The sequence below is a fragment of the Myotis lucifugus genome, unplaced genomic scaffold (assembly GCF_000147115.1).
Source record: "Myotis lucifugus unplaced genomic scaffold, Myoluc2.0 scaffold_66, whole genome shotgun sequence".
NCBI lineage: Eukaryota > Metazoa > Chordata > Mammalia > Chiroptera > Vespertilionidae > Myotis > Myotis lucifugus.
This window is the reverse complement of record NW_005871114.1, coordinates 3,574,697-3,597,251: the sequence shown is the minus strand read 5'-3', so window position 1 is coordinate 3,597,251 and position 22,555 is coordinate 3,574,697. Positions and strand designations below refer to the sequence as shown.

At 44.1% G+C, this 22,555-nt stretch overlaps 1 protein-coding gene across 1 annotated transcript in view; it reads left to right on the top strand.

Annotated features, from left to right (window-relative positions):
- The window catches only part of PLCE1 (phospholipase C epsilon 1), a 247,136-nt gene extending 227,153 nt beyond the window's left edge, over window positions 1–19,983 (top strand). The window contains exons 24-32 of the mRNA XM_023754835.1: window positions 2,511–2,674; window positions 3,933–4,194; window positions 6,141–6,259; window positions 8,369–8,497; window positions 11,449–11,658; window positions 14,169–14,327; window positions 15,976–16,194; window positions 16,490–16,692; window positions 19,716–19,983. Coding sequence (XP_023610603.1) covers window positions 2,511–2,674; window positions 3,933–4,194; window positions 6,141–6,259; window positions 8,369–8,497; window positions 11,449–11,658; window positions 14,169–14,327; window positions 15,976–16,194; window positions 16,490–16,669 — 1,442 coding nt within the window. The 3' untranslated portion in view covers window positions 16,670–16,692; window positions 19,716–19,983. The remainder of the gene's footprint in view (window positions 1–2,510; window positions 2,675–3,932; window positions 4,195–6,140; window positions 6,260–8,368; window positions 8,498–11,448; window positions 11,659–14,168; window positions 14,328–15,975; window positions 16,195–16,489; window positions 16,693–19,715) is intronic.
- Window positions 19,984–22,555: the final 2,572 nt, after the last annotated feature.

Sequence of the window (22,555 nt, the reverse complement as noted above, 5' to 3'; positions counted from 1 at the left end):
AGCCCCAAAGTATAGGCATCATTATTACGGGATTGGTGCCTACTTAATACAGGGTTTTTAAATAAATAGGAGACCATAAAGGTACTGATAAGTCTGATCTGCCTCACAGGCATTGATTGATAGGGGCAATCAGGTGACACAGATTCACGCACCCTCCTTCACTTGCTTACAACAGGGGTTTTACTAGTAAAACGATAGCCCCAGGTGGAGTCCTGGGACCATGCCTAGGGGGCAATTGGAGGTCTAGATTTGAGGTCCCACCTTTATTCCAAAATGAGCAGGTCCGCCTGCATTTGGTTTACCTGTTGGATTACTAAATGAGATTAGCCTTAGCTGGTTTGGCTCAGTGGATAGAGTGATGGCCCATGGACTGAAGGGTCCTGGGTTTGATTCCAGTCAAGGGCACGTACCTCGGTTGCAGTCTCCATCCGGCCCTGGTCCGGGCCTGTGCAGGCGGCAACCAATTGATGTGTCTCTCCTCTCACATCAATGTTTCTCTCTCTGTCTCTCCCCCTCCTTTCCATTCTCCCTTAAAAAAAAATCAACAGAAAAATATCCTTGGGTGAGAATTAACAACAGAAAAAGAAAAAGTTTGGGAAAGTACAAGGATAGACACAGACCTCCTAGGATCAGACTTCAAACCCAAATGGGAGTTGACATCATAATCATAATTTATTACCTACTATTTATTGAGATCTTCTATGTGCCGAATGCTCGGTAGAGACTTGCACACGTTTTCTCATTTATGACACGCCTGTGAGGTGTACACTATGCGGCTCAGTTGTTGAGATTGGATCAGGTTTCTGGGGTTTAAACCCCAGCATCCACCACTTGGTAACTGTGTGCCTTGGGTTCTTTCACTTCTTGTGCCTCAGTTTCCTCATCTATAAAATGGGAAGCACTGATGTACATAAAGTGCGTGGAATGGGGCCTGGTACACAGTAAGAGCACAGTAAGGGTGAGCTGCTATAATTTTTAGTAATATACAGTGGGGCCTTGACTTACAAGTGTCCCGACTAACGAGTTTTTTGAGATACCAGCTGTCTCTCGGCCGATTTTTTGCATTGAGTTGATAGAATAATTTGAGTTAACGAGCTCCTTAACGAGCTCGGTATCGGAACGAATTAAACTCATGAGTCAAGGCCTCACTGTATTTCCATTTCATATTCATCAACTCTGCATGAGCTAGCCTGCTTCGCTCTCTTAGCCATCCTAGCCCAGGTCTATGTTCCTCTGTCACAGGGTGGCCTGGGAAGAGAATTCTCTCGTCCTGCAGGCAAGACAGCCTCAACGAATCAGTCACATCAGGACTGAACGGGCCTGAGAGGTGGGGTCCAGGGCACTGATTTTATAGATAAGGAGACCGAGCCCACGTAGCTTTCCTATGCCTTAGACATCTGACCCCAAGGATTCCTGCCTACAGTCCCAGCCAACCCCACGTACACGGAAAAAATTTTACACACGAGACATGTGGAGGCCAACTTCTTATTGCTCCGTGGTGCTCACCACACTTTTCCTTGATGTCGGTCCATGTAGCACAGTTCGCTCTGCACATGGAAGGAATCTATCAGAGGGAACATTTGTCAGGTGTGCCTCATAAACCCTGTGTTCATCTGGGCAACCTTTCTACAGACTTGCGCCATCAGATGAGCATTTGTGTGTGTCAGAGCCCAAACCAGTGCGGGAGTCCAACGTTCATCCAAGAACCGTGCCAAGTAAAAGCTGGCCACAGACGACTGGAAGCCGTTGTGAGGGTTCCCAGGGTTTACGATGGAGGGGATGGATCATAGACATGATGTGAATCACATGTGATAATAATTTTTTTCATATTTAACTGCAATTAAAAAGAGGTAGAAGTACTGTAATTTATGGGTTGAAATTGAGATTTCATGGAAAGATATATTTTTCTGGCTCTTCTCCCAGTCTGTCTTGGATTATTAAGATTTTTATCTTATATTTGCAAAGGCAAGAATTGGTCATACAGTTGTCTGCATGGTTTAGTGTTCAGGGATAAGAAAATGCCATGACTATTCCTTACTAAAATTCTGTATAAAATGAGGTATTGCAAAGATTTTTTTTTTCAGATGGATGTTGTAAATTTTGATTTGCAAAAGGAGTTTTTAAGTGGCAGAACCTGGGTGGGAGTGAGACACTGGGCTTATCCCATAGACTGAACCCTGAAAAGACAGGGATCTTGGTCTTGTTACCTGTTGTATCTTTCGTACCTAACAACCTGGCACATAGTAGCCACTCAGTCAGTCCCTTCTTCATGCTTAAGCTTGGGGAAAATTGATACAAAGTTCTTTTGAACTTTACTTTTTTTTTAATACATTTTTTATTGTTGATAGCATCATAGATCTCTCCCATTTTTCCCCCCTTCACCCCACTCCTTCCCCCATGTCTTCACTACCCTATTGCCCATGTCCACGGGCTATGCATATAACATATAAGTTCTGACCTTGACATTCATAAGCGACAGAGTAACAAGCAATGTCAACTTTGTTTTGCAGATCTCCCTTTACATTTAAACGCTGCCATGTTTGAGGCCAACGGTGGCTGTGGCTATGTGTTGAAACCCCCAGTTCTGTGGGACAAGAACTGCCCCATGTATCAGAAGTTTTCTCCCCTGGAAAGAGACCTGGACAACATGGAGCCCGCCGTCTACTCTTTGACTGTAAGTGTGGCGCTGTCTCCAGGAGATGGCAAGGCGCTTCCGCCTTCCTGAATATGTGCTGGTTTTGAATTCAGGGCATTGCATAGTTCTCGTGTCACCGTTTTGTTTGTGCAGATTTAGTTCCCAGAAGGATTTCTTTACCTGTCACAAGCGGTGGCTGTGGCTGAGGTATGCTGTCGCCAGGCACTGCATTTGCCAGTGCCCAGTAGGTGGAGCTGTGAGTTCCCTGCTTCCCCTGCACGCTGATGGTGGTGATTCTGTCTTCCAGGGCCCGCAGCACCGTCATTCTGATTTTCTCCCATAAAAGTTGAGCTCCTTGTTAGAGCAGGTCATCTTAAACTCGAACAGGCTCTCGTAAGATCAAACGGGCATCAATATACAATTCAATTAAATATCTTTCCTCCTTGCAATTTAAACTGTATTGTTCCTGGGCCTTTCCTTATTGCTTTTATTGCCTAATTAACCCCATGTCAAAACACCACAGACTGCCCTTAACAACAGCCCCCGGCAGCTCATCATTCAACTTTATTTCCCCATTCTGTCGCTACCTCTTAGCGGACAGAGAACAAGACCTCTGGATGGCTAATCGCTGCCCTCCAACCTTAGAACTTGTCCGTTTCCCTCCAAAGGAAGAATGCCAAGCAGCCTCTGATCACCCCTCTCACACCCGGGAGAACCACGCTCCGGTTTTCCTACCACCTCTGCTGTCTCCTTCCGAAGACCAGGGCAGGGGGCCTCCTCTGTTTGACCAGATTAGCTAGACTCGAGGAGACGTTTAACTGTGTACAGAAGGCTGTGGATAAACTTTTAAAAACATTCCCTGTGACTTGCTGTAAAACTAAACCATTCAAGAAAATGGCTTTGAAGTTATAAAATATACACCTAAAACATCTTGAACAGAATGTTCGCAACCACTTTGTGATTGCATTCCGTAAAGTCTCCCCGTTTCCCTGTGCCTTCTTGCGAAACTTGATTTCATCTTAATTGCTTGGCTTTGAAGATACTTGAACATTTTGACAGTTGAAAAGTGACAGGTGAATGCTGGTGACAAAATAAGCTTTTCCCATGATTCCAGGCCTGTGGTTGCCTGGTTGCAATCACTTCCTGCTTTGGGCGGGGGGCGGGGAGGTTAGCAGATTTATTCACCATGGACCACCTCCATTCCAGAGTGTTCTTTGTGGAGGGAAGTGATGAGGTGCAGAGGTTGCCTTTGTTTCTTTTTCATCTTCAGTGACCTGGTCCTTGCTTCCTCCCTCAGATTGTCTCTGGCCAGAACGTGTGCCCGAGCAACAGCACAGGAAGCCCGTGCATCGAGGTCGACATCCTGGGCATGCCGCTGGACAGCTGCCACTTCCGCACGAAGCCCATCCACCGGAACACTCTGAACCCCATGTGGAACGAGCAGTTTTTCTTCCGGGTTCACTTTGAAGACCTCATATTTCTTCGTTTTGCAGTTGTGGAAAACAACAGCTCGGCGGTCACTGCTCAGAGGATCATCCCACTCAAGGCTCTAAAGCGAGGTAGAGTAGCATCATCAAGCTGTTAATAATTACTGTAGCCCAGCCCGCGTGGCTCAGTGGTTGAGCATCAACCTATGAACCAAAAGGCCACAGTTCGATTCTCGGTCAGGGCATATGCCTGGGTTGTGGGCTTGATCCCCAGTAGGGGATGTGCAGGAGGCAACCAATCACTGATTCTCTCTCATTGATGTTTCTATCTCTCCCTTCTTCTCTGAAATCCATAAAAATCTATAATAGCCCTGACCGGTTTGACTCAGTGGATAGAGCGTCGCCCTACGGGCTGAAGGGTCCCAGGTTCGATTCCGGCCAAGGGCATGTACCTTGGTTGCGGGCACATCCCCAGTCGGGGGTATGCAAGAGGCAGCGGATCGATGTTTCTCTCTCATCGATGTTTCTAACTCTTATCCCCTTCCCTTCCTCTCTGTGAAAAATCAATAAAATATATTTTTTAAAAAATTTTTTTAAATCTATAATAATAAAAGCATAATATGCTAACTAGACCGGACAGCCAAACGACCTTCCGGATGAAGACACCGCAGCAGGGGCTGAGGCAGAGGTGGTTAGGGGCAATCAGGCAGGCAGGCAGAGTGGATGGGGCGATCAGGCAGGCAGGTAAGCAGTTAGGGCAATCAGGCAGGCAGGCGAGTGGTTAGGGTGATCAGGCAAGCAGGTGAGCAGTTAGGGGTGATCAGGCAGGCAGGCAGAGGCAGTTAGGGATGATCAGGCAGGCAGACAGGCAAGCGGTTAGGGGCAATCAGGCAGGCAGGCGAGTGGTTAGGGGTGATCAGGCAGGCAGGCAGAGTGGTTAGGAGTCAGCAGTTCCAGATTGCGAGAGGGATGTCCAACTGCGGGATTAGGCCTAAACTGGCAGTCGGACATCCTCCGAGCTGTCCCGGATTGCGAGAGGGTACAGACTGGGCTGAGGGTCTCCCCTGACTCCTGTGCACGAATTTCATGCACTGGGCCTCTAGTATATTATAAAAATAAAAAATAATTACTGTAGCTCAGTGATGGATGTCATAGAGCTCTTTAGACTGTTCTCTCTACTTTTGAGTGTATGTTTGAGATTTTCGTTTTTAAAAAGTTGAAATAAGAGGCAGGAAAAAAACACAAATTTGAATACTGTTTAAGTACATCTCATAACAGGCTTTCTTTTACATTATCCTCAAATTCGAGGTATTCACATTTCTGAGGAAGTATGGCCTCTACCGCCGTTGCTGATGTCGAGAGCTGTGGTGGTTGGCCCTTCTCCCCTCACATCCCTGCCCAAATAGCATCCACTGCACCCCTGGCACTTTTTTTTTTTTTTTAGTAAAGATAACCACTTTTTTTTTTTTTATCCTCACCCAATGATATGTTTATTGATTTGAGAGAGAGAGGAAGGGAGAGGAACATTGATGTGAGAGAGAAATATACATCAATCAGTTGCCATACGTGCCCCAACCACACCCTGATGGGAGATGGAATCTGCAACCTGTTGGTGCACAGGACGAGCTCCAATCAACTGAGCCACCGTACCAGGCCCCCCTAGCGCTTTCCAAGCTGAGACTGAAGTGAGCAGAGGAAACCAAGAGGAGGGCGGTAGAGGTAGTGGCTCACTGGCCGAGAGTGGAATCAGTGCCTGGCAGAAGTTCAGTGTCGGAAGCCAGGGATGGGTGCAGGGAGGATGGAGAACCCTGAGCAGAGGCGGAGCTGGTGGCTGGTGGACTGGCTTTGCTGTGGGCCTCCGGGGAGCTTCTGCGGCCGCAGCGGTTGTTCCACTTATTTATGCATTCATTGGTTGATTCTTGCATGTGCCCTGACCAGGAATCGAACCCGCAACCTTGGAGGATCGGGACTACGCTCTAACCAACTGAGCTACCCAGCCAGGGCCTCTGCCTACCGTTTTGCGGCAGAGCTCCGCAGTGCATGGCTAACAGGCTTTTCCCAATTCTGCGTTATTCCAGGATATCGACATCTTCAGCTGCGAAACCTCCACAATGAAGTCTTGGAAATCTCTAGTTTATTCGTAAACAGCAGAAGGATGGAAGAAATCTCCTCTGGCAGTTCCGTGCCGGCCTCTTTGGTAATTAAGCTCTGTTTCACTCAGCATGTCTGTGGGGATTGCTGTGCTGGGGGTAGGCTTGCTCATGATACAGGAAGGTGATCATTAGGTAGCTATGGGAATAATAATAATGGCTGGCATTGGCATGTCTAAGCACTTTACATATATGAATTCACCTAATCCTCTCAATACTTTTTTATGAAAGAGCTTTGAGTATGGTCTCTGTTTTACAGATGAGGAAGGTAAGAGCTAAGTACCTCGGAGGTCACACAGAGCTATAAACCCAAGTTCACCTAGTGCTAAAGCCCATACTCTTTTTGTTTTTTTGTGTTTGTTTTTTTAATATGTTTTTATTGATTCTTAGAGTGGAAGAGAGAGGGAAAGAGAGATAGAAACATTAATGAGAGAGACATCAATCTGCTACCTCCTGCATGCCCCTTACTAGGGATCAAGCCTGCAACTTGGGCATGTGCCCCTGACCAGGAATTGAACCCAGGACCTCTTGGTCCATGGGACGATGCTCAATCCATTGAGCTACAGCAGCCAAAGCCCATACTCTTAATATGAGCCGAAAATAACATGTGGGCAAGAAGTTAATTAAGCAAACCTGCTAGGGAGCATTCAGTTCTCTTAGAAATTTTAGGTTAGACCAGGAAAATCTTCTGCTTCTTCAGTGGTCCAGGGGTGGGTGCCAGGTGAGCAGGTTTGGGGTGGCAGCCAGGTGCTGCTGTTGATACATAACTGCCCCCTGGCAATTGGGGAGATACGGAATCTGCACTCGTGGGGATGAGAAGGGTACACTGCAAACAAAAGGTGCCATCACTGCAGAATCAGCATTTTAACAAGTTCCCCAGGTAAGGTTCTTGCCCATTGAGGTTCGAGAGCCATAGGACTTGCGCTCACTCCAATAATCCAGGGTTGATGACTAAACCAGTGACCCCGCTTTAATAAACTGGTTCATTCCATTATGCTTGCTCTTTAAAAAGTAGTTTAAAGGCTGTTCATCGATTCCCTCTTTACACACTAACAGCCTGATCACTGTCATATCCACCTTACACTTAAACGTAGTCCTAACAACCCCTGGAAAGGCACCTTCTATGCTCACGGTGGCACTGACTTCACCACCACCGCTGCCACCATCAGTTAGCCGGGCTTTCTTCTCCGTTTCTCTTTCCCTCCCCTCATTAGTTTCTTCTCTCTCTGTCTCTGACCTTGTTTCCCTAGCTTCTCCTCCTTTTCCCTTCAGTGTGTGGCCAAGGTTAAAAACAGCACTTTGGCCAAAGTGGAGGGAGGTATTGCCTGCCTTGTGCAGAGGACTGGGAACCAGGGACTGGGCTGCCTGGCACCTAAGAGCCAGAACCAGATGCTTTCAGAAGGCAAGGCAGGGCTTCCTGCACAATCCCGGGTTGGTCACCCTCAGTACCTATCAGAGCTGCAGATGCCACACGTGCCATGAAAGAGCCGTTTTTCCTCACAATACTTCTGCTGACACCAAATGTGTCGTGTCTTTTCCAGCGTTGCTTCTCCAACTCCCCGGCACCAGCTGGCTGACCTAGCTTTTGGTTCAATGCTGACACTATCTACCTGGAGTCAGCATCAGACCCTACAAGTTAAGGGCTCAGTCCTACAACGCTACCCACATTTCAGATGCCAGTTGCAAGTCCCTCCTCCGGTTCCGTAATTTGCTCAAATGACTCTCGCAGAACTTAGGAAAGTGCTTTACTTACTAGAATATTTTATTTATCATCTTACCATCCAAAATTCTAGTCCAGCGCCCTCAAGAGAGATGGAACTCAATAACACTGTTGGATGTCAGTTCAGAAATAAGGACTAATGTACATTTTAGATGATATCAGTTCCATACTTATGATGGAAAGAGATAGTGTTTTGTGAAATAAATTAATAGTTTGGTGGTGTGCTGCTACACATCCTCACTAGACTATTAAAGAAGACACACCATCGCTTCTTCAACCACAAAACGATGGGTCAGGGTGTGAGGGATGCTAGAATGGCTCTGTATTGACATGTCCCTGTAAACACCTCTAAGAATGAGCACCTCAGTGGTGAATATAGCCTAGAATTTGCATCCGAATGAGAATGAATGAGAAACCATGTGATCTTCCTTGACAGATGTTTAGTACAGAAGAAAGAAAATGTTTGCAGACTCACAGAGTCACGGTGCATGGCGTCCCAGGTCCGGAGCCCTTCACTGTTTTCTCTATAAATGGAGGCACCAAGGCAAAGCAACTTCTCCAGCAAGTAAGTGCACTGAGTCTGCGTGTGTGTGTGACTACATACATACAAATACACAAAAGTCCACGTTGACGATTTGCCTTTTGATTATTTGTGATATCCAACCTCGAGATCCACCCTACAGGTGACCCGAGAGGTCTCGGTACCTCTAAACAAGCTACCTAACCTGTAGAGAAGAATTTCTAAGACTTCTTCAGCCACATACAGAACACGGCACTAGAAGGATAAAGACCAGGATGAGTGGCTCTCCAACCTTGTGTACTGTTTCCCTCTGAACCTAGATTCAGGCCTCATAGTCCCTCTTAATGCAGAGCTTACTAATCAACCAGAATTTACACACGAACTGAATGAAGTCGCTTGTCATTCTAGGAGTTGGGTCAAATTCTGAGAGCATCAGGATGGACCATATAGGCCAAGACATCTTCTGCCCCTCTAGCCTCAGGCCTCCATTTGCATGTTGATCAGCCACCTTGTCCCCCTCCCCCTGCACTCGATCATGACTTTTAAAGTTATACCCCTCTAGTGGTACGAAGAGGCACGCAGGTCCCAAAACAAGAGGATGAGAGCCTGTTAACCCAACCCCCATAGCAGAACTGGCCTAAGTCCCCTCGTGTTGGGCTTCTGCCCTGGGTCCCTGGAGATCTTGGTGGCCTTCTGCCGGCAGAGACAGTGCCCCTCAGGAGGACTTGTAAGAGGGAGAGAGCCAGACACAAAGAGCAGCATCCGGAGAGGGAGGCAGCCCCTCAAAAGAGCAAGGCAGGCCCATGTGCAATTCCTGCTCTCTTCTCACTAGGAGTGCCACTCCTGTGTGGTACAGTAGCCTAGTATCCTTGCAGACTATTTCATCCTTAGCCCATTTCAGAATCCCTTCTTCTCCTTGGAGGTAGGCCGAGGGGAGCTGCAACCGAGGGACCAACTGTGGAGCCCCCTCTGAAGTTAGGGCATATGACGCACTGCCCCTGCGATCATGGAAGGGTTGGGGGTTAAAAACCCATTGATGAACCACACATACTAAGTGTTAATAAGTAGTTCTGTCCTTTGAGGGGTAGTCTCTATGGACAGGCCAACTTTCCCCCAAGATCTTATAACTGACTTAGACTCAGAGAAAACAGCTCCCGTGTCAAATGTCATAGACTAACAGAAACTACTCCCAAGTTGGGGTTGTTTTGGGATTTTTGTTTTTTAAATCAATCAGTCTATGAACTTTAGTGTCTGCTATCTCAAAGCACTGTTGGGGTTTGGGGGACTCTATAAAATATGAAGTTATAAAGCAAGGAGACATTTCCATGGACCACCCATAAAAAGCAGCCCATTACTTCGTTGCCACCTCATATAAAGCAGCACTGAGGAGGGAGGGACTGCTCCCGGCTCCTAGGAGCCTTGCGTGTTGTTGCCTTGCCCGCGTGGAATCCAGAGCCCAGCACCCGTTCCCAACCAAGGGCTCGGGGGAAGGGAACAGCCTTCCTGAGACTCTCCTGTCCCCTCCATCCTCAGTTCGTTCTTTTCCTCCAAGTGAGACGCAGCAGCAACAGGTGTTGAGGAGAAAGGTGTGGACTTCACCAGGCCAGATGATGGCAGCCTTCTCTTGGCACCCACTTTGCCTTTAGCCTTTTGTCAGGAACCTGTACGATGTGAGTGTGAAAGGGCACATCAGCAAGAGGAACTGCAGTGATGGCTCAAGGCTATTGAGTTCTCATGCTGTGCCCACGCTCTGCTTTATAAACAGTGTCTCGATCATACAACAAATCATAAAATTAAGAGGTTGTACTGTGGAAGCAGAAAAATAATTTTCCTCCCACCTCCTAAGTTCTCCTGGCTGGACCTATAATCAAATTAACATAAGACCGATTAGCAGGAGAAAATAACCAATCTATCACGTATGTACACACGGGGGTTCTATAAGAATATGAGACCAGAGGACAGAGGGGACTGTGAGGTTTATATGCCATCGTGAGCTAAGGAGAAGGTGGGTTGAAGTTTGGGACTTCAAAGGGCAGGAGGGCAATCCACATGGAGATGGAAAAGCCAGAGTTTGATAGAGAAATGTTTGCTGGGCCATCTTTACCAATGGGACACAGAGAGGACATTGGATCCATGGGCCTTGCTGGGCTTCTCCCCATCACCTAGTTCACATAAACTGTAGTTATCTACGATGATACCTCCCTCCTGGAGCACATCCTCTATCTACATTCTCTTAGGCAGGAAGGGGGAAGGTTGAAGGGTCTCTCTGAGTCTTTTTTTTCTTCTTCTTCTTGAAAATAACCAGTCTAAAATAATCAGTGTCCCAAAAGTCATGTTTGGGGGAGGCACATTCTGCTTCCCCTCAGTACTCTTCCTGTTCCCCCTTTATAGAGGGGGAACTGAATCTCCAACAGGTTAACTATCCTGCCCAACACCTCGCAGCCAGTAGGTATTGAAGGCGGGCCTCGGACGCAGTCTGCCTGGCTCCCCAGCCTTGTCGCGGTCACGCTGTTTGACTGCCCGGGTCAGTAGCCAACAAAGAAAACGGGCCTCTAGACACACAGTTAAGACTTCATTGGAAGGAGAATTCCCAGGAACTTGGGTCAGAATAGAGTCAGCAACGGTGGAGAGATAGTTATCGGTAAAAGCTGGACTGGGTTCCTTATCCTCTTGGTCCTGTGTTGCAAGATCACAAAGAGGTAAGTTCGTAGATTTACAAACCTACAGTTTTTCATTCGGTAGGAGCTCTCACTCCAGCAAGCGGGAAAAACAGTTACACTGTCTGGGGATGATGAGTACATTGTGTTGTTGCCCAGAATGCACATAAACAATTCTTTTTGGACTTAAGAGAATTCTTAGACCTTCCAAAGAGAATTATGCAACACTCCAGAGTAGGTTTCGCTTATAAATTACACATCAAAGCTCCCTGGGCTCCATGAAAACAGGCTTGTTTTGAATTACCGTTTTTGCGAAAAGTGCCTTTGCTTTATCTTTAGATTCTGACCACTGAGCAAGACACCAAACCTATTGCCGCAGACTACTTTTTGATGGAAGAAAAATATTTTATATCTAAAGAAAAGAATGAATGCAGAAAACAGCCGTTCCAGAGGGCCATTGGTCCCGAGGAAGAGATCGTGCAGATTTTAAGCAGCTGGTTTCCAGAAGAGGGCTATGTTGGCAGGATTGTCTTAAAAACCCAGCAGGAAGTAAGTGTGTCTGAGTGCAGCCTACACGGTAACAGCTCTGTGTGTAATTCACCACCCGCCACTCCCTCAAAATCAGAATTTCTTCCAATTCCCACTTGATTTCTATTCTTCTGCAGTGTATGTGGAGAAATGATTTTATTCTTTTGCACATCTTCAGAATGTTATCTCTAAGTTACAGAAATTCAGCCTAAAGGTCATCCCTTCTAAAACAAAACGAGCAAGAACTCAGTGGATTCCTTATGCATGTCATCAGCTGTTTCGTCAGCTTTTTTATTTGTATGTGTGAGAAGACATTGTCGTGAGGGTGACAGAACTGGGTAATTCGAGGCCTGTAGGCATTGTTGTGCATTTTGGGGTTGGTTGTGTTCCTATTAGTGCCTATTAAAGTTGTAGCTAATAAATGGCTCAGCACTTATAACTAAAACAACAGTATTTTTTTAAAAAAATATTCTGTAACTTCACATAAAGTAAGAATAATTTCTCAGCTTTGATCAGAACTCGTACTAAATATCGTTATGTTCGCTGATACTCCCGTGATAGCTCCCGAGAAGGAAACAGCACAGCACCAACTCCAGACTGGTTGGCTCCTGCTGGGGTTTGTTGATGAAGCCCTTTTTTTTTTTTCTGAATAAACCGATAGAAGCCCAGTAACTTCCTGCCCAGTGCACAAAATTCGTGCACAGGTAGGGTCCCTAGGCCTGGCTGGCAATCAGGGTCGATCAGGGCCTTCCTTCCTTTCGTGCCGCCCCCTGGTGGTCAGCACACATCATAGCGAGCAATCAAACTCCTGGTCTCCCAGTCGAACTCCCAAGGGGACACTTTGCAAATTAGCCTTTTATATATATAGATGTCATGTGAAATACCACCTACCCCCACTCTCCAATTGGTTAGATATATCATAATCAATGCCATCACATATCATGCAGCAAAATCTCTAGGAATTAACAAAATGTAATGGCCACAATCTTTGAAGTGGAGGAAAAGAGTGGTAGAACAGTATATGTAGTAAAGTACAATCTCATTTTAGGTAGTAAACATAGACAATAACTCTCCCCCACCAGCCCTTAATAGAATGAATGGAGTCCAAAAACTTCAGTCATGTAAATTCCATGACTGCAAGGTTAATGCAATGATTGGGGCAAGCCTGTGTGGGTGGGTGGCAAATCCTTTCTGGTCCTGGCTACAGTTTGGCGCCATCTGGTGGCAGTTACCCATTTGATTTTAATATTCATGGGGACAGTTCTGGGTCCTGTGTGACAGTGGTCTTGGGTTCTGGCCAGTTAGCACCATTTCAGTGGCCTGGTCTGAGGAGATTAGGCTTGGAGAGCGCTGGGGGTCGGGGACCTCCCTGCAGATCCTCCCTCCCTGAGGTGGGTTGCCTACTGTTTTCTTGCTTTGCCTCGCCTCCCCTCCCTGCCGCTCCTGCAGAAGATAAGTATAAACTACCCTCTTTGTTAGTGGGACTAACAAAGAACAGGAGTCATTTGACAATCATATTATATTTAAATTAACATAATTCCAGGGTTTCCTTGTATCTGTCTATTCACATATACAAAAATACATCTATATAACCATAGCAGATGTTTAGAACATATGACCTAACAACAGTGGGTTTTTGTGTTTTTTGTGGAGAATGAGATGGGAGAGAGAAGGAAAAAGGGTGACAGTGGGAAAAGTTTGCCTTTTTATCTCTGTGTTTCTGTACTATAGATGTAGCTAACTATAAAGGTAATATATATAATTATATATGTAAAATTCACTGGAAGCCAATTCAACAAAAGCCAATCAACCCGATAACTAATTATCATGAGTATTTAGTATTTTGTTGATGTTCATTTCTTTTTTTTAAGAGATCAAATCCTAATTTTTATTTTATTATATTTTTAAATTTTATTTTTTAATTGCAGTTTACTTTCAATGTTATTTTGTATTACTTTCAGGTGTGCAGCATAGTTGTTAGACTATTGTATACTTTACAGAGTGTCGATATTCATTTCAGTGTGACTTACCTCCGGCCATCATTTCCACCTTTCACTCTGGATTTTGTTCATTTAAGCTGAATGTCAGTTTCAGGCTTCACATTGTAGATATCTAGCATTTCTTAAATGCTCAAGTTCTATGTGAGATTGGGGGATGGGGGGCTTTCTCTTAAATGTAATTTGCTGTGTTCTTATTTGGCTTTTGGTAATTGGCAAAATGGTATATTGTCTTTTTACAAACTTACCTACAGTTGACTTGTGCTCATAATCCACAGCTGATAGCAGATCTACTAGCTTGTTCTGGGCCAGACCTTATCAGTCTGTCTGTATCAGCAGAAACAGTATTGTTTTTGTCTAAGACATGTATGTCCTTCTAGAATAACTTATGAAATGTTAACTAACATATAAACTAGGAAGCTAAGAAGTTATTTCCACATTACCAAGATGCATTTCACATTTTTGTTTGATGTTTCTTTCCTTACTCTACATCATCTCGCCACTTACTCACTCTTTTCTTCTCTTTTAATATAGAACCTGGAAGAGAAAAGCATTGTTCAAGATGACAGAGAGGTGATCTTGAGCTCGGAGGAGGAGAGTTTCTTTGTCCAAGTGCACGACGTTTCTCCAGAGCAGCCGCGGACAGTCATCAAAGCGCCGCGCGTCAGCACCGCACAGGACGTCATTCAGCAGGTGGGAGCCCTCCCTCACCTCAGTCCTGTCCTCCGTGTACATTATTGGGACAAGTCAGATGCCAGCCCATTCTATTTATGAAGTTTCTAGACCAGTGGGGACCTACAAAGGGAAAGTGGGAAATAATAGTTTATTCCTTCAACAGATAACTTACCTAGTATCCACATGAGTCAGGCCCCGGGTGAAGCACTGGTGAAAATGTTGTAGGACATGGCTCTGCAGAGTAGTCATTTCATTGTCCCAGAAATGCCTAAGCCAATACCGAATGGCCATCTTCAGAGGGCAAGCAGAAGGCCTACTCTGACCCTCTCCCACCTCTAGGTCCTGCTTCCCTGTGTCCATGGTTTCACAAACTGTGTTTCCTTCCTTCAAAGCCTTATCATGGTTTGCATTCGTCAAACACCCTTGAGAAGTAGGGTAGTATAATGGTGGACGGCACAGACTCTGGGTTAAAAGGCTCAAGGTTCCAATCCCAGCTCTACCTCTTACTAGCTCTGAGACCTTGGGCAAGTTATTTAACCATCTGTGCCTTTTTTATTGATTTTTTACAGAGAGGAAGGGAGAGAGATAGAGAGTTAGAAACATCGATGAGAGAGAAACATCGATCAGCTGCCTCCTGCACACTCCCTACTGGAGATGTGCCCGCAACCAAGGTACATGCCCCTGACCGGAATCGAACCTGGGACCCTTCAGTCCACAGGCCGATGCTCCATCCACTGAGCCAAACCGGCTACGGCCTTGAGCAAGTTATTTAACCATCTGTGCCTTAGTTACAGTGGTATGCTTAAAAAAGACACTCTGATTTGTAGCATTTGTTGATTTCTGTTGTATAAAAGCTCCCACCATGTCTGAGTTTACTAGCCTATTCCATTTGGCTCCCACATACCAGCATGTGGTAAGTTACCACTTAGATAACATGGTGATAGCATAATAGTATTTTGCTCACGGAGTTGTTGTGAAGATTAAGTCAGTAATATATGTAAACTGTACAATGTCTAGCACATGGTAAGCACGATTTAAGTGCTACTCACTATTATTGCATGGTGATTTGGTTGGTATAGACTTTGAACTTAGCTTCTTTTGTTGACCTTTGTGCCCCCAAAGTATCTGGGACATAGTAGGCCCTCACTAAACATTTGATGACTGAATAAATGCATAAATGAAAGATAATCTTGCACGAAATGAGAAGTGAGGCCAGCTAAGTTCTAAAATGCCTTAACATCCAAGATTCTGTGGTGAAGAGGCAGTCCAGTGGGACAGGGAGTCGTCTGAGGGTCAGGGGTCTGTCCCTCACTGTCGCATGACCTTCATGTCTATGAGCTTTGGTTTCATGCACACAATCTGTTTCCAGTATTTATTCTATTGCTTCTTTGCTTCTCATCCTCTGGAATCTGCATAAGTTCCTCATCTGAAAGGGGGGATAATAATGACTAAACATGGAGTGTTGTGAAGCTAAACCATAATGTGGGAAAGCATGTCATAAGCCACAACCATACAAATGGAAAGTGAGGAGTAGGATAACATGATCTGAAAGATCCCCATCGTCTCTAAAAGCCTGTGATTGTCTGCCACCTTCGAGTTTCATTTATAATGAATGCAGGAGTTGGAGACACTGTCTTTATCCAGTTGATTGTAACTTATCTTTCAGACCTTATGCAAAGCCAAGTACTCCTACAGCATCCTGAGCAACCCCAACCCGAACGACTACGTACTTTTGGAAGAGGTGGTGAAAGACACAGCCAACAAGAAGTCTTCTACCCCCAAGCCCTCCCAGCGGGTCCTTTTGGATCAGGAGTGTGTGTTTCAAGCCCAAAGCAAGTGGAAAGGTGCAGGAAAATTCATCCTTAAGCTAAAGGAGCAAGTGCAGGTAAACTTCAAGGTTATTTTACTCTCTTCACCAGTTATTTGATATTCATAACTAATTTGTAATCAAATTTGGGAGATAGTGAAATCTAGGAGAAAGTCAAGAAATTTACGGGGAGAAGATTGTTTGGCTTTGTTTTCACTGCGGGAAACGTGTTCCCCTCTGTGGTTAAGCAACCCTGAGAGGGAAGGCCCTGTCATAGACAGGGAAGCGAAGGGGGCCCTTTCTGATATACTGCTCCCTGATTGAGGATGCCGGCTTTAACTTAATACCAATGGAGAGTTCTTTCTTCCCATAGGCATCCAGAGAAGACAAGAGAAAAGGCATTTCTTTTGCAAGTGAATTCAAGAAGTTCACCAAGTCAACTAAACAGCCCCGAGGACTCACATTACCTTCTCAGGTCTTGGTTTCGGAAAGTGTCCAAAACAAAGAGGAGAGACCTGTGGGTGGCAGCGACACGATGGACTATCGACAGTGACCATGGGCAGCATGTTTAACCAGGTACACTACGTCTTTGCACCATTCTGAACCAGAGGCCCACTTACACTACTTTGTAAGGCATAATTTGCACAGTATCTTTTATCTTTCCCAAATGGAGGTGTCCCCTGTGGGAGGGAGGAATGGTACCACAGGAGGAAAAGGGCTCTGAAGATATAGTACCTTCAGAAGTTATCATTGTAGACCTCCTTTAATATAAAATATATATAATTGATTTCGGAGAGGAAGGGAGGAGAGATAGAAACATCAATGAGAGAGACACATTGATTGGCTGCCTCCTGCACGCCTGCTACTGGGGATCGAGCCTGCAACTCAGGCATGTGCCCTGACCAGGAATCAAACCTGGGACCTCTTGGTCCATGGGACGACACTCAATCCACTGAGCTACACCAGCCGGGCAGACCTTATTTTATATAGAACTCAACAAAGGATCTAAGAGGACAACCAATTTTCCCAAACTACATCAGCCATATTTCATCAGACATAGAATTGTTTTGATTATTGGTCACTCAAACACTCTTGAGGGGCTGCTGTGAGTCATCCAGCTTTCCTTCCTTTGGCTGTCTAGTTTTATGTTATTCTAATTGAGGTTTGATTTGACCTCAACAAACTCAACTTCTTCTGCCTCATTTAAAAACTTAAACTCTGGCATTCGGGTTGTGATGATTAAAAAGAAAGCAAAATAACGTAACAGGCTCCATCTTGCAACAGCAGTAAATTACACCCTCAATTGCCAGCTCCCTGTGTGGTATTCACATGCAGAGTACATTTGATTTAAATTATTTATATGGAACCTGAATTTTTTTTAAAAAAGAAGCATATGAGGAAACCAAACACAGATCTCTTAACTTAGTTTCCTGATGAACCGAAGGGATTGTCAAAGTGCACTGTTCACCTGTTGGGTTGTGGTTCTCAGAGTTAAAATTCACCAGAGATCACATGAAGGCGCTGCTGCTTGTACCGCAAGGCTCCCTCGCCCGTCTCCATCACAATCAGGACCTTCTTATATTAAACTGTAGGCGCTCACAGTTGGCCTCTCTAGGCAAGGCCAACTTTGATGTGTAACAGCCCAAAAGAAAGCCTGACACAGAGAGCCCACGTTTCTACATTCAAGGACCAACTCCTACAATAACTGGTGCCTCATACCACTTACAAAGCTCTTTCAAAATCACAGACAAGGCCAAATACAGGAAACCTCTTCCTCCAGAGTATCTGCCTACCCCGCTATTCCCAGGGAGTCAGGATTGTTGCGGTTAAGCAAAGACTCATTGGGAAGAAATCTCAGAAGGATGGCAGCAATCCGTATCACATAGCGTCAGATAACGGCGGATGTGCACAGAACAGTAAAGCTCTGGGCTGTCCCATTTCCTGTTGAGATACAGTTGGTATCCCAATTGTTTAAAAGTTCCGGACTCACTTCCTTTTCTGTCATAACCAGCGCCTTCTCCAAAAGCCAAGTGAGCTTTAGGATTAAAGCACCGGTGTTGAACCTCCCCAGCTTTTAGGAAGTGACTCACTGTGGTAGTGGGTCTTTGAGCAGGCCCTAAGGACAGATCAAAATTTAAAATACTGGGCCCTGGCCGGTTGCTCGGTTGGTCGTGATGCACCAAGGTTGTGGGTTTGATCCTTTGTCAGGGCACACACAAGAATCAACCAGTGAATGCATAAATAAGTAGAACAAAAACTCTCTCTCTCCCTCCCTCCCTCCCTTCCTCTTTCTCTCTCTCTCTCTCTAAAAATAAATCAATAAAAATTTTATACTGTTTTCTGTATATCAAGAAGTTAGCAACAAATAAATCATAGGTGTGATGTTATACTCTCTATTATAACCTCCGTAACAATACAGCAAAATTACACTCTGCACATAAAGAGCCCTCGTGCTACAAGATTACATTAAGTACCTAAGAATACAACTCCACTAGAAATTTGACTTAAAAATGACATGCATGGCCTATCAATGATTCTCTATCATTGATGTTTCTATCTCTCTCTCCCTCTTCCTTCCTCTCTGAAATCAATAAAAAATATATATATTTTAAAAATGACATGCTTGTATCCTAGCAGGTTTGGCTCAGTGGATAGAGCCCCAGCCTGCGGACCAAGGGGTCCCAGGTTCAATTCTGGTCAAGGGTAGGTACCTCGGTTTGCAGGCTCCTCCCCGGCCCAGGCCCTGGTTGGGGTATGGGCAGGAGGCAACCAACTGATGTGTTTCACATCGATATTTCTCTCTGTCTTTCCCTTTCTCTTCCACTGTCTCTAAATATCAATCAAAAAATATTCTCAGGTGAGGATTTAAAAAAAATGATGTGCTTGCTATAATGAGCATTACTGATTGCTCCTATTTGAGGAGAGTAGGGAGGTTGGTGGTTTAGATAAATGTCTTCGGGCTCAGTTTTCAGCAGACATTCAGAATCATTCAGTTGACTGCAGCTTTACTTGAACTTGGGGAAGCTTCTCTTTAAAACCTGCCATCCGTGCACCTCTGGGAATCTATATCCCACGTCATGAGCTCCTTTATGAATGGTGCTTCCGAGCAAGAGCACTTGGAAAAAGAAAGGGCCTTTCTGTCTGTTCTCATCAGAAAACAAGCTTCGTATTTTCAATGCATTCTGCTGACGTATTTCACGTTTGTTCTAAAATTTTCCTCTCTCAAGTGTCAAGAGTTCCCCCTTAATAAATATTCTGAGAATTTTTAAACGAGTAATTATTTACCTACTCTTATCCGAATAAATACCGTTGTTGAAGGAATTCCACCTTTTAAAAAAAGTTGAACAGTTTGTGATTTAAAAAAAAAAAGAAAGAAAAATCTTTCTGAAGAATGTGGTGTTCTGGGACAGAAAAAGCCTCATGGTCCACCTCCTGGGGACATCATGTTATAACACTGAGTGTATCAGACGTAGTCTGTCCCCCAAACACAGCCACCAGAGCTGTGGGTTTCTGTTGAACACTACACGCTTGCTGCACTGTAAATGCTTCTGCTCCTCCGTTCACAATATACTAACTAGCCTATGGATGCAACTTCACAGGTGAAGACCTTTTGGCAAGAAGTTAAAGTCAAGAATGAGCGTGGTGGAAAAATACATATTTTCCTTGCTTTCATTCAACTTAAACTGGAAACTGATGATTTCTGGACCGAAGCTTTCATCACACACGATGTGAGGTCTACACGGAGGACAAGCGAAATGGCACAGGGCTAGCTACCAACCATTTTCCTGATGAATGAAGCAAAGAAGCCCAGGAGATTGTCCTTTTATAAATGTCAACAGTTGTTAAAAAGGAAAAAAAAAAAAGAAAGAAACATGACTAAGCTTGCAATAACTGACTTAGAACAGGGGTCAGCAAACTTTATCTGCAAAGGGCCAGATACTGAATATGTTGAGCTTTATGGGCCATATGGTCTCTGTTGCAACAACTTAGCTTGGCTGAAATCATGCAAAAGCAGCCGTAGGCAATACATCCATGAATGAGGGTGGCTGGGCTCCAATAATACTATTTACAGACACTGAAATGAATTCCATATAATTTCATACGTCACAAATGTTCCTCTTTTGTCTTTTCTCAATCACTTAAAAGTGTAAAAACTATTCAAGAGCCATAAACAGGTGGCAGGCTGGATTTGGCCCCAGGACATAGTTTGCTGAACTTGGAAAACTGGGAACAAGGGGTCAAGAGCCATAAACAGGTGGCAGGCTGGATTTGGCCCCAGGACATAGTTTGCTGAACTTGGAAAACTGGGAACAAGGGGTCTGAAGACAAGCAAGCTAGTTTAGTCATGCATTTTATGCCTGAGAATCGGAAGCTTGGGGGCATTGCAAATGTAAATATGTCCTATAAGATTCATTAAAGAGGAATTCAATTTAGTTTCCATATTTTGTACCATAATGTACTCTTCTTTAGGATTGCTTTTTACAAATAGAATGATGTTGGGTTTTTAAAAAAGTTTATTGCTTGTATATTCACAAATTATTCCACTTTTGGTTTTCACAGAATTTATTTAGAATGATGTGTAATTTAATATCTACTGAGTTGTGACATCTTATCAAGAAACTTAACCATTTTTTAAAGCAAAAGTAGATTGAGTTGGTGTTTAAATTTATTTATTTTGTAAGGTTTGTACTGACACTGTACTTACATATTTATTATACATAGCTTTCTTGATATTGCTTATGGATTAGAAATATTAGTGAATCTATCTCACTGTTTGAAGACAAACCTCCTAAAGAGAAAATGTATGCTCTGAATACCTGAAGTAGTCCGGAATTTCATGTTTAAAAAGCTTCATTCTCCTTTCTGATTAACTGAAGAGCTATTGACCCAAGTCATACTTGCCACTTAATGTAAATTATTTTTAAAACCTTGCTGTATAAAACTATCATGTAAGTGTAAAGGTTGCTTATTCCTGGTGTGGAGCAAATTACAACTTTTAAAATGAAATGTGTGTTCCTCTAAAGTAAAATCCAAATTTTATCTTTCTATTGATACTAAAATTTGACATTTTTCTTCAAATTATAAAACTCACTAAAAACCCTAAACTTTGCTTTGAGAATTTTTTTTAACCAGTTATGAAAAAGAATAAAACCACCTCAAATCCTTCACATATTCTAGAAACAGAAGTGTTAAAAATATACTGCACAGCTTTCATGTTATTGGCTGTTCTGACTCAGCCTTCACACCAGCAGAACCTCGTCTGCTGGTCAGCAGAATTCAGGCTGTTGCAATTTGATGTCGTTTGCGCAGAGCTACGGGTTTCTTTTTAAATCACATAATCAGTCTATAACAAATGCACAATGCTGTCCATTTTTTAAAATATTCCAGAAATACTTTATCAAGCTTCTATAAATTAATAGGCATTTTTTCCCCTCTGGTTTGGCTTACCATGTATTGAAAACTGAGTTACTGGCCTCACTGGCTAGAGTTGAGTAAAAATGGCAGAGTAATAAAATGAAAAGCAAAACTAGTCTCCCTAGGTTTCCTATTTGGCCTTGACTCTCTTTATCTCCACCCCACCCCAGCCCACAACCTTTAACGTAGTTGATTTGGCTGTAGCACAAAATCCGACACACCATGAGACCGAGCATGGGTTTCAGCCAGTGAGTGAACCGGCCTATCGCCTGTGCTGCAATTCAACTTGGTGTTCATTCCATTTTGAGGTAAAAGCACATACTCTATTGTATTGAGTCTTTGGGATTTTAGGAAGGCACATTGTTCAAAAATGTAAAAGGCCGCCTGGCTGGTGTGGCTCCTTTGGTTGAATGTCATCCTGTGCACCGAAAGGTCACTGGTTTAATTCCAGGTTGTGGGCTCAATCCCCAGTAGGGGGCGTGCAGGAGGTAGCCGATTGTTTCTCTTTCATATGGATGTTTCTCTACCTCTTCCTTCCTCTCTCTCTAAAAATCAATAAAAACATCTTTTTTAAAAAATGTAAAAGGTCTCCTCTACTATTAAAACTAACCAGCACCTACCTGGTGTTTGCCAAAAACATGAAATTTTTATTGATGGCTTATCTGAATTATACAGCTATATTAGTATACCAAGTGAAACTATCCTATTATGTAGAATGCATCTACAATAGCCACACAGACTATACACATTACCACTTCATACTTTCCAGACTACTAAAAATTTCAGTACAAACTTCTATCAGTAAAGCTGATATGGAAAAGAATCCAAATATGCAAGCTGGGTTTATTTGTGGGAGAAATATTTGAAGTTGCTTCACTAAAAACGAATACAGTCACTCTGTTAGGTAGCACCAACTTTAAAGCAAATCTATAGCTGGCAAGAAAGGATTCGAGTAGAAATCCACTATGATCTATGATGCTGGGAGAAATAACATCCTCTGTCACCATCGGGAATTGGTTGCTTT